This window comes from Callithrix jacchus, chromosome 4 (assembly GCF_049354715.1).
Source record: "Callithrix jacchus isolate 240 chromosome 4, calJac240_pri, whole genome shotgun sequence".
Classification (NCBI taxonomy): domain Eukaryota; kingdom Metazoa; phylum Chordata; class Mammalia; order Primates; family Cebidae; genus Callithrix; species Callithrix jacchus.
In genome coordinates, this window is record NC_133505.1 from 62,066,186 (window position 1) to 62,079,018 (window position 12,833).

A 12,833-nucleotide genomic window follows, 5' to 3' on the forward strand; every position below is an offset into this window, starting at 1 on the left:
TTTTTATGGCATTGTGCTGCTTCATCTTCTGTGATTTCTCTGAGGATATTATTTTTTGCTTAAAGAAGTTTTTTCCCTGCTTCCTGCATCATATTTGTTTCTTCTGAGATGTGGGGTATGTGTTTGTGTGTCTGTGTGTGTGTGTGTGTCTGTGTACACACATCACACATTCTTTTTCTTGCATGTGGTGCTGTAGATGAGGTGAGGTGGGCCTGTTGGGAATCTCCATGTGTTGTTGAAGCTTATAACCTGAAGCTTCTCTATAGGAAGATCAGTGTCTGCAGGTCTGTGCTCCTGCCCAAGAGCCAGGCTGTGGGGAGAAGAGAGGGTGGGATCTCACTGACCAGGCTTTGATTCAGTCTCCTGTTTTTAGCAGGATTACATTACCCCTGCCTTCAGCTGTGCTTAGCTGTGTTTGGACTTAACTCTTCTATAGAGGGAAAATTTCCAGGCTCCTGCCTGGCTCTCCAGGGTGGAGAAGAGAATATGGCAGTTTAACTGTTCTTTATATAAATTTTCAATCAGTTCTCCTTTCCTCAGAGGTACCTAGACCTAGTTTCTTACTGGCTACTCACTCCCACAGGCTTAAATTTCAGCTTTGTTTTGATTTGTTTATTAGTTACCATTCATCCCTCTGTTTTCTAGCTTAAAGGATTTTGTTGTGTATCTAGTTTGCTTTCTGTACTTTTTGTCTTCATGGGCTTATTTCACATTACGTTTATGTTCATCTGTTTATAAATTCCTTGTGTCATTTTAATAGAGTTTTTACAAAGTGTGGGGAAAGAGCACATATTCAGTCTGCAATGGTTGATGGAAGTATCCAGTAAAGACTTTTTTACATTGGTCAAAAATACATTTTTTGTCTGTACACATTTGCGGAATATTTATTATACTTTTTCACGTATAATAATTTATTTTAAAATGTCTTTTTAAAATATTTTAATATTTTTAAGTATTTAAAAAATACTTTAAAAGACATTTTTACATGTCTATTTGATATTGCAGATTTAATGTCAATTTTCATAAGTCGATATTTCTGTCTACTGGATAGCTTAAAGGAGTGTCTGCTCTTCTCATTAAGTTGCTCATTAATTTTTAAAAACTTTTTTATTTTGAAATAATTGTAGATTGATAGGAAGTTCAAAATAGTACTGAGAGGTACCTTATACCCAGTTCTTTCCAATGGTAACATCTTTTTACAACTACAGTATGGCAGTCAAAGTTAGGAAACTGATGTTGGTACAATCTTCATTAGTTTTTAAAATATATTGTTTTACATTTCGTAGTAGCCCAAAAGTTTATGATACAAATATATGTGAAATCTGTATGAAACTCTTTTGTCTTTCAGCAATTTTTCCAGCTAGTCAAATTACGAAAGCTTGGACTTAGTGATAATGAGATTCAGCGGCTCCCTCCAGAAATAGCAAACTTCATGCAGCTGGTGGAACTAGACGTGTCTCGAAATGGTAAGAAAGATTCCACTTGGGTTGCCCCTTTGTCTCTTCAGATGCTGGGGGCAGTTTTAATATAGCTAGTAAATATAGCTAGATAAATATTATTGGAAGTGCTTTCTCTGATAGTTTTGGGAAAACTATATGATTCTTGGGGTGAAATTAATGCCATTTTTCAATAGGTCAGTTAAATTTTAGGCATTTTTCAAAAAAAAAATTGTAACACAAATTTTAGGAGATGGCTTTCTCCAAGTAAGTTTAATCTGATTCCTAGAGTTAGAGAGTGGTCTGGGAAACCATTTAACCTTGCCCACTCATTTTGCTGAACATGGTATTGTGGACTGGTGGCATGGTTTTTGTCCAGTGCTTGGGTGCTGCTATGGCAAGGGAAACCTGTCCTGGGGAAGGGTTGGTTTCTCTTACCTGTGGCTTGGTTGCTTGGTATGCTTTCCCTGTAGTGAACAGAACTGCTTGCATTCAGGCATCTTCTGTCTTAATTTGTTTCTAATTAGGCTGCTGGTGGTTTTGCCTACTTCAATTTGTGTGGTATATTTGTAAGTTTCCAGATCCCACTATAGATTCATTTTTACTGAACATTTGAATAGGGCATCCTAATAGATACCCTAACGGGATACTCAAATGCCTTTCATTTCTAAATGGGTACCTTGGTTTAACCCTGAGTTTTATACCCTTTGGAGTACTTCCCACATGGGCAGGTACTGCTCCTTGTTATAGCATATTTGATTTATTAAATTAAAGAAGCAACTCCCAGTGGTCCTATCTAGTGATGGAATTTAATTCTTATAAGGACCCTGGTATAATTTCCTCAGGATAGTCTCAAATATGGTCTGAATTATTTATTAAAAAGTAATTCCTTTATTTCTCTACTATTATACACTTGATTTATTTTGTGTTTTGCTTTTGCTTTCCTACAAAATTCTATAGGTTCCTTCTGAATCAATTATCTTTAGGTCTATATGTTTCAGTCTGATGTCTTTGACAGAAACCTCAGGTCCCAGACGTAGTATTCTTCTGTGGATCATTGTTATAATGCAGCAGTGGTAATCAATACTTGGTTGAAAACACAGTGAAGAAAAAATGATTTTTATTTTGCCAAATTCTAGTAGGTTTTAAATTGCTGTTATCTATTACATTACAAAAATTAAAAACTGTCTTTTGGCATAGCCATGTGATCGTGACATGCTTTTATTTTGCATGAAAATTATTTCTTACTTTGAAGTTACTAGAAAAAGTAAAAACAAAACAAAACAAAACTTTTTTTGGGGGCTGTGGGGGCTTGTTTTAGAGTGGTGTATTTGGTTGCAAGGGAACCCAGATCTACTTAGGTAAAGTGGATTTGAATGTAAGGAAGGAAGTGGAATTAACATACACCAAAAGCAGCGGCACCAAGCTTGCATTTGACACTATCTTGTGGGTTTCATGGCCTCTCTTTTCCAGTGTGTCTACTTCTGTTTGTGGGTCCTCTGTTTGTGAGTCCTCTGTTCTTCCCTCCTCACTGACCTGCTCTGTTGGAACTGGCTTGTGGCCTCTTTTTATAACTTCTCTTTATGTACTGTTAGATTTTGCCCCTGCTGTAGCATTTGTTTGCCAGTGAAGGATTTCTCAGTGAGGAATGGGTAAGATAAGTTAATCCAAGTTACCTCTTTTTGCCAACCATAAGACATAGGGTACATGTCAGGTCACCATCCACTCTAAGGGTTTGCTTCCCTGGGAGGTGGATGGCAACCAGTACAAAGCATGGCCCTGCCTGTCAGCACAGAAGTTATTGATGAGCAGCTTTGCTTACACTGGAGTATGGGGTGAGGTGGGTATCTGAGGTCTGGCCAGGCCAGAATTGCCTCAGAAATTAGCCTGTGTAGTACTTACCCAAGGTATACATGATTGAAATGTTTCTCTTGTCTTAGCAGTTATCTAAGTTATAAAGAATGACTAGCTATTAACTCTGCAAGGAAGCAGTGACTTTGTAAAATGGTCACGGAAGTCACAAAATCTGAAGAAATGCATTGCAAATTTGAAATGGGTATTAGAAATAAACAGAGATCCAGAAAAACTTAAGAAAAAAAGTTTTGGCTCTATTCAGGAGGAAAGAAACCATACAACTCAAAAGTTCCCAGTCCATAATTAACTCTAATGGGATGCTCCTTGGGAAGTCAGCGCTGGTCAGTCGCCAGTTTCATCAGTTCGCATATCAGCTCTTTGCAGATATTTGTAGCTAGAAAGGGCTGCATGCTTCTTCCTGTGTGTCCACTTTTACCTTCCAGCACATTGATAAAAGAAACTAGGCTTTCGCTGAAGACAGTATCAGGACCCAAAAATGTTTCTGTTCCTTGTGACACCTACCCTGCTTTTTTTTTTTTTTTTTTTGCCATGTTTCAACCTTTCCTGCTGCAAGTGTTGGAGTTTTGTGAAGGATCCTGCAGCACTTTCACCTTCTTATACTGCTGTCTTAGAAATGTTGAGAGGGAGTTAACTGTTCCCTTCCCTTCTTGCCAGGGCCTGGCTCTGGCTCAGTAGCATGATGTGTGTGTTAGATGTTGGGGTAAAAGGGAAGACATGGAAGGTTCAGGGCTTTCCTGGAGGTTGTTAAAAGAATGAATGAATCTGCACAGATGACAGTGCAGAAGAAAAAGGTCACCATTTACTGTAACCAACAGGTACAGGAGGCTTAGGCCATTTCGTGGTCAGGTAGATCTCACTATGCTTCCTCTCTCAGTTTTTGGATAGATAAAATCATATCAATGTAAATACCCTAGGCAACTGAGCAGGCAAATAAAAGTCACGAAGCCTGGATTTGGAGAGGCAATGTGAAATCCTGAATTTGTACAGGTGCAGGCATTTGTGAGGATTTGTGGCTGGTGCCTGGAGGCCTGTGTGGGCCTCTGGTCTTCTGTTGCCTCAGCTGACAGTGCCCACTTTCTGAACAGAGGCTGTTCCTTTGGGTCCCTACCTAGCCCAAGTGTTTTGTAGCAGGGTTATAACCAGGGCTGGTCACTGTCATAATAGGACCTTGCTTAGTTTTTGATTTTGCATTGCTTTGGTCATGGAGGAGGAAGGGAAGGTTATTTGGTATCAAGTTCATTGGATTAATGCTTATCATACTTGAATGTGCAAGGAATTATCTGAGAATTTTGTTAAAATGAAGATTCTAATGCAGTAGGTCTGGAGTGGGTCTGGAGATTCTGCATCACTAAAAAGCTCCTGGGGAATGCCAACCCTGCTGGTCCCCCAACTACACCGAGGAGAAAGATCTTAGACATCACCACCCGAAGGCTTGCTGCTAACTTTCCTTCAGTGGATTCCTGTGGTTAGGAGCCCACATTCACTCCCTTCAGGCACCCCTGCACCCTCCCATGTGGAAAGGTGGGAGATCTTCCAGCCATTCTATCCTTCCATACCTGGTTAAAGGATCAGATGCTAGAGCTGACTCTAGCTCAAGTTTGCTTTGATTCTAAAAGCAAAATTTTACCTTTCCAGATGTGTCTTTGCTCAAGTGAGGAGAAAAGTCAGGTTTTGCGTTTCTCTTTAAAAAAGTTTGTAAATGAAGAGAGAAGTTTTACAGGCTCATTTTCTGGGCCAAGAAGGACTGCCAAGACCTCCAAACTGACTTTTGTGGCTTTGTTTTCTGACATTTCAGGCACAAAGTCAAGGGAATCGTGTGCTGTGTTGGAAAAGAGAAGCGTGAGTTTAGGGAAAAGGAGGGTAGTGCTTATGGATTATCTAGGCTGTGAGGATATATTTTTCCTTAGGGACAAGTAGAGTGCTGTGGGATGGGCACAGTGCATGTAATTTAATCCCCAGAATGCCTAGATGTGCTCAGCACAGAGGACCATGGCGTGGAGCCCTGGCTCTGCTGTCAGCACGTGGTAACTTTGGGCAGGCCCCTTCTGATGCTGTTGGGCCTTGTTTTGTGGAGTGGAACAAGACCCTGCTCCCTGTACAAGCCCAGTGAGACTTGAGGAAAGCAACACACTTTTCATGTCTTAACTTGGTGAATTTTTTGTTTTTTTTAAAAAACAGGCAAATGTCTAAAATATGTATGAGAGGGGGAAAAAAAAACCTAGGTGTTTTCCCTGAACATAGATTGGAGTATATGAACTAGATATCTGAATTGGCTGGTAACGTTTCATCTCACAAAAGTGTACAGACTTAGAATTAAGTTCTGCAGCAGTTTTCTGTGGTGAAATGCATATCCCTCAATGCTTGGACCTTATATGTGCTTTCTCTGCTCACTGATTATTAGCTGCTTGAGGAAAATGACCTCTGATTGTGTGAGAAGTGATATTATCACATAGTAGGATCTTGCTCTTCAAGAATCTAGGGCAGACTTTATTAATGCCTCATGGTTCCTGCCTCAAGGGTTAGTAATTTGAATTTTATAGTCTATGCTGTAATTTGACTTACATCACAGTACTATATTATTATCCATTTAGTTCAGTTTTTCCTAAAGTGTAAGGCGTATACTACCAGCACTGCTGGAGATGATTTTAAGTGGTACTGCAAAACAGCAATTTTAAATTTTGAGTCATGGTGAGAAAATTATCCTTTTATTTTCAATTTTATTCCTTTTGGATTGCATCTGTAAAATTTGATAACACCATATTGTATCTGTTATATTTATGTTCTATATCTAGTGTTGATAATAGTTTTGAATTCATGTTAGTGATTTAAAACAATTTTCCTTTAAAAATAAATCTCATCCAAATTTTAAAAGTTAGTTTAAAAGAATGAGGCAAATAATAAAGAATGCAGGGGCTGCACCAGAATGGCCAAAATTGTGAAGGTGGAATAGGGATGGCTGAAGTTAAGGAAACACTTGTCAGTATTAGCATGACATACCAAAGAGGTCATGAGTCTCTTTCTCTTATGGGGCAAATAGAACTGCAGATAGAAAAAACATGTCCAGAGACTGCATACTTTCACCAATTATTTTGTCAACTGGAGTTAACAAGAACTTAAATGTAAGATAGTTTTAGTACAGTCATAACTAGCACCAGTACAGCACTGCAGACTAAGTGGACTGCCTACCAGTAGGCACATTGTCTCACCCTCTTCTATAAGGTGGATTTCAAGTACATGATTGAGTTAGTTGTCCTCTGTTCAACCACAAGATGCTGATCAATGTTTGGTCCGTAGCCATAGATTTGTTTCATAAAATCTAAAACTAATCTTGAGGTTTGCTGAAATGATAGCATCAAATTGTGGTACTTCCGATTATGCCCTGAAAAGAGCCCTTTCTGGCAAGTGGTAACTCTAGTGTGCCTAAAAGTCCTCCTACTTAGTTGTGATCAATTAGCCTTTTTTGTTTGTTTGTAATACTTATATACACACACCAGAAGTGTGATAGAAGGGAGTTTTTACCCATGTGGACTTCAGACTTGCCACAGTTAAGCCACTGTTCTCTCCCTTCTTGCTGCCTAATTTGGGCCCAAATTTAGCACTTCCTTCTGCAAACTGCCCCAGTGGCTGGACTTCATACATTACAGTAGGAGAGTTTCCTTGTTACTACCATTGTTAAAATATCACAGGATACATTCAGTAAAGAGAGCATGCCTCTGTGCTCAGTGTACCTTAGGTTGGCCGGCTGGACAGTGTTAAGCCCAGAGCTTGCATTCTTGCTTTGCAAGTACATCTGCTTTCCCGTTGTGAGCCTCCTCTCAGCCTTAACTTTTACCTTCTCTCTCTCTCTCTGTTTTTTTTTTTTTTTTTTTTGAGATGGAATCTCACTCTGTTGCCAGGCTGGAGTGCAGTGGCGTGATCTCAGCTCACTGCAGCCTCTGCCTCTCAGGTTCCCGTGATTCTTCTTCCTTAGCCTCCTGAGTAGCTGGGACTATAGGCACGTGCCACCACCACACCCAAACAATTTTTGTATTTTTTAGTAGAGATGCGGTTCACGGTATTGGCCAGACTGGTCTTGAACTCCTGACCTTGTGATCTGCCTGCCTTGGTCTCCCAAAGTGCTGGGGTTACAGGCATGAGCCCCCGTGCCCAGCCTTTCCTTCTCTTTTGTTAGGAAGAAGAGTTAATATAGAAAAAAATATATATTTGCCTTCTACACACATTTTAATTACAGATTATAATTATCTTTAAAGTGGGGGTGAAGAGGAATCAGGCTTCTGTGATGTTTTCTAATCACCTTTCCATTCTGCAAATTTCAGTGAGCATTGTTTAAACATGAAGATATATGGAAGCCATTTCAAACCTTGAAAAAGTTGGGATAAACTTTACAAATACGTCTCTTTTGATGAGTATATTTTACACTTCTTACCTATTTTCTTCTTGCCATTTCATATTCCTTTTCTGCTTCAATCTGGAAGGGTCTTTTGGTCTGCCTTCAAAGGGTCAAGTGGTCTTCCATCCATTTGCTTCGTCAGAACATGTATATGGAAGAGTAAACTACTGTTTCTCTTTATTCTGTTAATATTAATATTCTGTAATCAGAAAAGTTGTGACTGGTGAATAAGTTGTAGGTTATATAACTTTTGTCTCTTACTCTTTTTTTTTTTAATTGGCAAGATTGTAATAGATCTGAGTTTGAGAACAGCACCTCTGAATATGTTTTTCAGGTCAAGAAGTTCTTCATTCAGTTACAGATTCTCTAAATGTTTTATCTATTTTAAATAGCTCCTTATCTTCCTACCTCCATCTCTCCCTAGCTCATTCATTCACTTTATCTGTACATGCTATGTTCTGTGTTAGATCTTGAATTTTCTAAAACCAAACAGGCTAAGTTATGGAAGGAAAAATAATTGCAGTGTTTTCTTCTGAAATAAAACAAAACCCTAACATATGGGATGATAATTTCTGCTTACTTTTTAATCAGGCAATTTCTGTAGGTATCTGGTTGATGGTTTCCAGTCACAGCGCTCGCATCATTTGGATTTTGAGGTCACTCATTTTGTCATGTGAATCTGGCTGAGCCAAATGGTGCTGAGCCTCCAGGCAGATGAAGGCTAGATGGCATCTTTTTGTCAGGATGGTGACAGCAACATGCTCGCACTATTGCAAACAGTGTTCTCCTCTTACTAAGCTAGAAAAAACAATTCTTGGAAAGGGACATAAGTCGAGAGGGAAAGAGGGAATGAAAAGCAGTACTGAGAACTGCAATTTGAGGATTAAATATAGAAATGATATGATTTTAAAATTAGCTTTATAAGTTTTTGAATAAGCCCTTGATCTAACTAGGGTGTCGGCTCAAAGTGAATAATGATAATGATTGTTAAAAACATAGTGGTGTGTGACTATAGTCCCAGCTACTTGGGAGGCTGGTTTGGGAGGATCACTTGAGTCCAGGAGTTCGAGGTTACAGTGAGCTATGATTATGCTACTGTACTCCAGAGTGGGTGATAAGCAAGTCTCTGTCTAAAAAAAAAAAAAGATTCTGTATTCTTTTCAGTTTGAAAAAGCCTAAAACTTTGGTACTTTACGAAATCCTTACTGTTAAGAACTGTAGTTAATAATAATAATAATTTTTTGGCTGGGCATGGTGGCTCATGCCTGTAATCACAGCACTTTGGGAGGCTGAGGTGGGCAGATCACAAGATCAGGAGTTTGAGACCCATTGGCCAATGTAGTGAAATCCCGTCTCAACTACAAATACAAAAAATTAGGCAGGTATTGTGGTGTGCACCTGTATTCCCAGCCACTTGGGAGACTGAGGCAGGAGAATCGTGTGAACCCGGGAGGTGGAGGTTGCAGTGAGCCAAGATTGTACCAGTATACTACAGCTTGGGTGAAAGTGTGAGACTCCATCTCAATGATAACATATATTTTTTTACTTCAAGCAATATTGTTTGAGTACTTACTAAACGTAAGGGATAGAACAATTAAATTGTTCTATCCCTTAAGAAAATAACAACTCCATAGGTACAGCAGACAAATATAATGACTGTTATATTGTGGTATAAATGAAGTGCTCATTATGTTCAGAAAAGTGTCAGTAACTAGTATCAGTAGCAACTGATGTGAAAAAGACATGAAAGAAGGAAAGTGCGTTTTTGCTTCCATGCCAGTAAGAAGCAGTCTAACAGTTCTTATACTTTGGTAGCAAATTTAGAGGGAGTCAATGAGTGGATTTCTCAGTTGGGTTGTCATTGTTGTTTGTTAGAAATTCATTTCAAATGTTTATTGTAGCTTTATGGAGTCAACAATATAAATGCAAATATCTTAGTGGTTCTCTGTTAACTATTTACTGAAAATTTTAAGGTTCATCAAAAAAATCAAAGAACATAACTAAAACTCAGTATGTGCTATAGCTGGAACCTGAGCAATGCCATTTTATAAAAGACAGCTGTTTTTCAGAAATAAGTTGTAAAGGCTGCCCCATTAACTGTGGGCCTTGGCTTCTGTAAATAAGACTGCTAGTTTACTTTGCAGAATGCAAAGAGGTAAAGCTGCTTACTTCTCTTATCAGTAACTGCCAGAGTTGCTAGCCTTTACTTACCAGTAATAACCAAAATCAGCAGCCCAAGATAATTCCATCCTGGCTCCTGCAACCTGTAATAAGTAACTAAAATTTGTACCCCTACCCAGATAATGTATACACTAATGTTTATCTTGACTTCTGTAAACCACTTAAGTAACAATCGGAATGACAAAAGTCCCCTGGCCCTTGGAATGTCCGGCCCAGGAGGTGATTTATAGAACTCACTAGCCCTTGAAATGTCTGAAGCCTTTCATCCCCATCCCCGCTCCTCACCCCCACTCCCAAGGTGGTTTTACGGGTATAAAAAGGTCTTGTCATCCTTCTTTCTCAGCCATGGGTTGGAGAGACGTGAGTCCTCCGTGGTCGCTGGCAATAATCCCTGCAATTTGTCATACTTTTGTATGGTGTTGACTTTCTATGCTCGGTACGGTATAACAAGTACATAATAATAACAATTAAAGTCGTATAAATTGTCATGGGATTCTTTCTCTTTTTATTGTATAGCTGACTACTGTGTTGCAAAGGGTGTGCTCTGCTAGGTGAAATGTTAAGCTCTGTGCATTAGCATAGACTAACTATTGTTTAAAAAATATCAGTGGATTAACACAGTGAGGAATTTTATTGCTGTTCAGTTTACAATTTACAGAGTGTGTGTGTTTATTACCTGGGGAAGTAGGTGGTAAGAGGCTGTGCTCCATATAGTCCTTCAGGGATCCAGGCTTCTTTCTTCTTGTGATGTCACATCTTTATTCAACTAGAAGCCATAAGGTCTTTATGGGAGGGGAAGAAAACGGAGAATTGCACATAGGAAATGTTTTATGAACTATGCCAACAAGATAGTATACATCATTTCTATCAATAGTCTACAGCCAATTTCATGTCCCTGACTTAATTGAATGGAGCTGGGAAATTCAGTTAGCTACAAGAGGAGAAGAACTATGACCATTAATGACCAGTAGATCATCTGCTGCACCTGGCACTTAATTGAATGCTGGAGTTGTATGGTTTTATGCCATTGATCACACTCAAGCCTACTGTATTAAATGTCTCCAGGGAAACAGAACCAATAGGACACCATACATATGTATATGACAATATATATGTTCATGTATATTGTCATATATATGATATATATGAATCAACTTCTAATAAATCTCTCTCTCTCTCTCTCTGAGAGATTTAATAGGAATTGATTCATATCGTTATGGGGACTGAGAAGTTCCAGGATTTGCCCTCTGCTGGAAAGCCAGTGGCATAATTCCAGGGTGAGTCTGAAGGCCTGAGAACCAGGGGAGCCAGGGGTGCAAATTCCAGGCAAAAGGCAGGAGAAGATGATGTTCTAGCTCAAACAGGGAAGCATGAAGCAAAAAGGGCAAATTCCTGCCTCTTCCACTGTCTGTTGCATTCAGGTTCTCAACAGATTGGATAGTGCTCACTACATCGGGGAGGGCAGTCTGCTTTATTGAGTCTACCAATTTGAATACTTATCTCATCCAGGAACACCCTGACAGACACACCTAGAAATTAGAAATAATGGCTTAATTTGGTATCCTGTGGTGCAATCAAATTAACACATAAAAATAACCATCACATCTAGTAAACATAGACACCACAGACACACATGGACACACACAAACACACACACAATCCCATTGCACTTTCACAACTTCCTAGTGAGTAACATGTTTATAAGAAACTCAAGATGCCTGTCCAAAGAGGAGGGGGTAGCCTGCCTTTCCACAACTGCACATAAATGCATAAACCTAGACATAAATTAACATGATTGATGGACACTGATAAGTTAATAGCATAAAACCTGTGTAAGTGTTTGTGACTTTTTTATTTGAAGTTTTTGAAACTGCATTCTTAAAAAATATATTTTAGAAACTAGAGGTTTATGTTTGAGGAATCCTTGAAGTACTTCACTTTAGGAAATATGTCATTATAAGTGTGTGAGCCCAAGGATCACTACCTTGGTTAAATTACTTAACCTCTGTCTGCCTCATTTTATTCATCTGTAAAATGATTTTAATAGCACCAACTTTATAGAGGGTTTTTTACTCTCAAAAGAGGCTGTGCATGTAAATACCTCCACTAAATTCAAAGTATGTTTTTGCTAGAAAAATTAACATAAACAGAACAGTGCCTTGTATAGAATGAACACTCAGTATAGGTACTGTAATTCTATCATCTTTCATTTTGGGTCATGAAAATCAGAACTAAGACTGCGAGAGGACTGTGCAAGCAAGAATGCAGGGTGGCTGAGGACACAAGCAGGCATGAGTTACAGAGTGATACAGGTGAGGTTTTGCCTCAAGACAACTTCTAGATACTGTGCACCATATGCTAGGCATTGTCCTGCTTCACCACATGTGCCATTTAATCCACACACGAATTCTGTGAGGTGTGGCTATTAGCATCTCAGGGATGGCTGATGAAGAAACTGAGCATTGAAGAAGTTTTCATGTGCCCCAAATCATACTCCTAGTTATTGATAGACCTGAGATAAGGAACCCAGGAGGAGTGGTGCTTTTCATTGTTTTTGGAGTTTATTGAAGATGATAAAGGCAGAGCTGTCAGTTTTATTCTATTTTGAGAGAAAGGATAGACAGTTTATAGACTAGTTTCCCGCTGAATTTGAAGATAAAAACTGGAAAACGTTATTCTAAGACAGTTAAACTTGCAAAAAAAAAAAAAAAAAAGCCACAAAACCACTAGTGAATGAGTTCAACCACCTGTAGAAGTGGCCCAAAGGTGATATTTTTGTCTGTTTGGGCTGCTATTACAAAATGCCTTAGACTGGATAATTTATAAGCAAGAGAAATGTATTGCTCACAGTACTGGAGGCTGGGAAGTCCAAGATCTGGGTGCTGGCAGATTTGGCATCTCATGAAGACTTGTTCTCTGCTTCAAAGATGTCACCTTGTTGCCGTGTCATC

General features: G+C 39.0%; 1 protein-coding gene across 3 annotated transcripts in view; it reads left to right on the plus strand.

Annotated features, from left to right (window-relative positions):
* The window catches only part of LRRC1 (leucine rich repeat containing 1), a 132,745-nt gene that overhangs the window by 45,840 nt on the left and 74,072 nt on the right, over positions 1 to 12,833 (plus strand). For all 3 annotated transcript variants that reach the window (XM_008994589.5, XM_002746660.7, XM_078370703.1), the window contains one exon: positions 1,349 to 1,466. In XM_008994589.5, the coding sequence (XP_008992837.1) occupies positions 1,349 to 1,466 (118 nt within the window). The remainder of the gene's footprint in view (positions 1 to 1,348; positions 1,467 to 12,833) is intronic.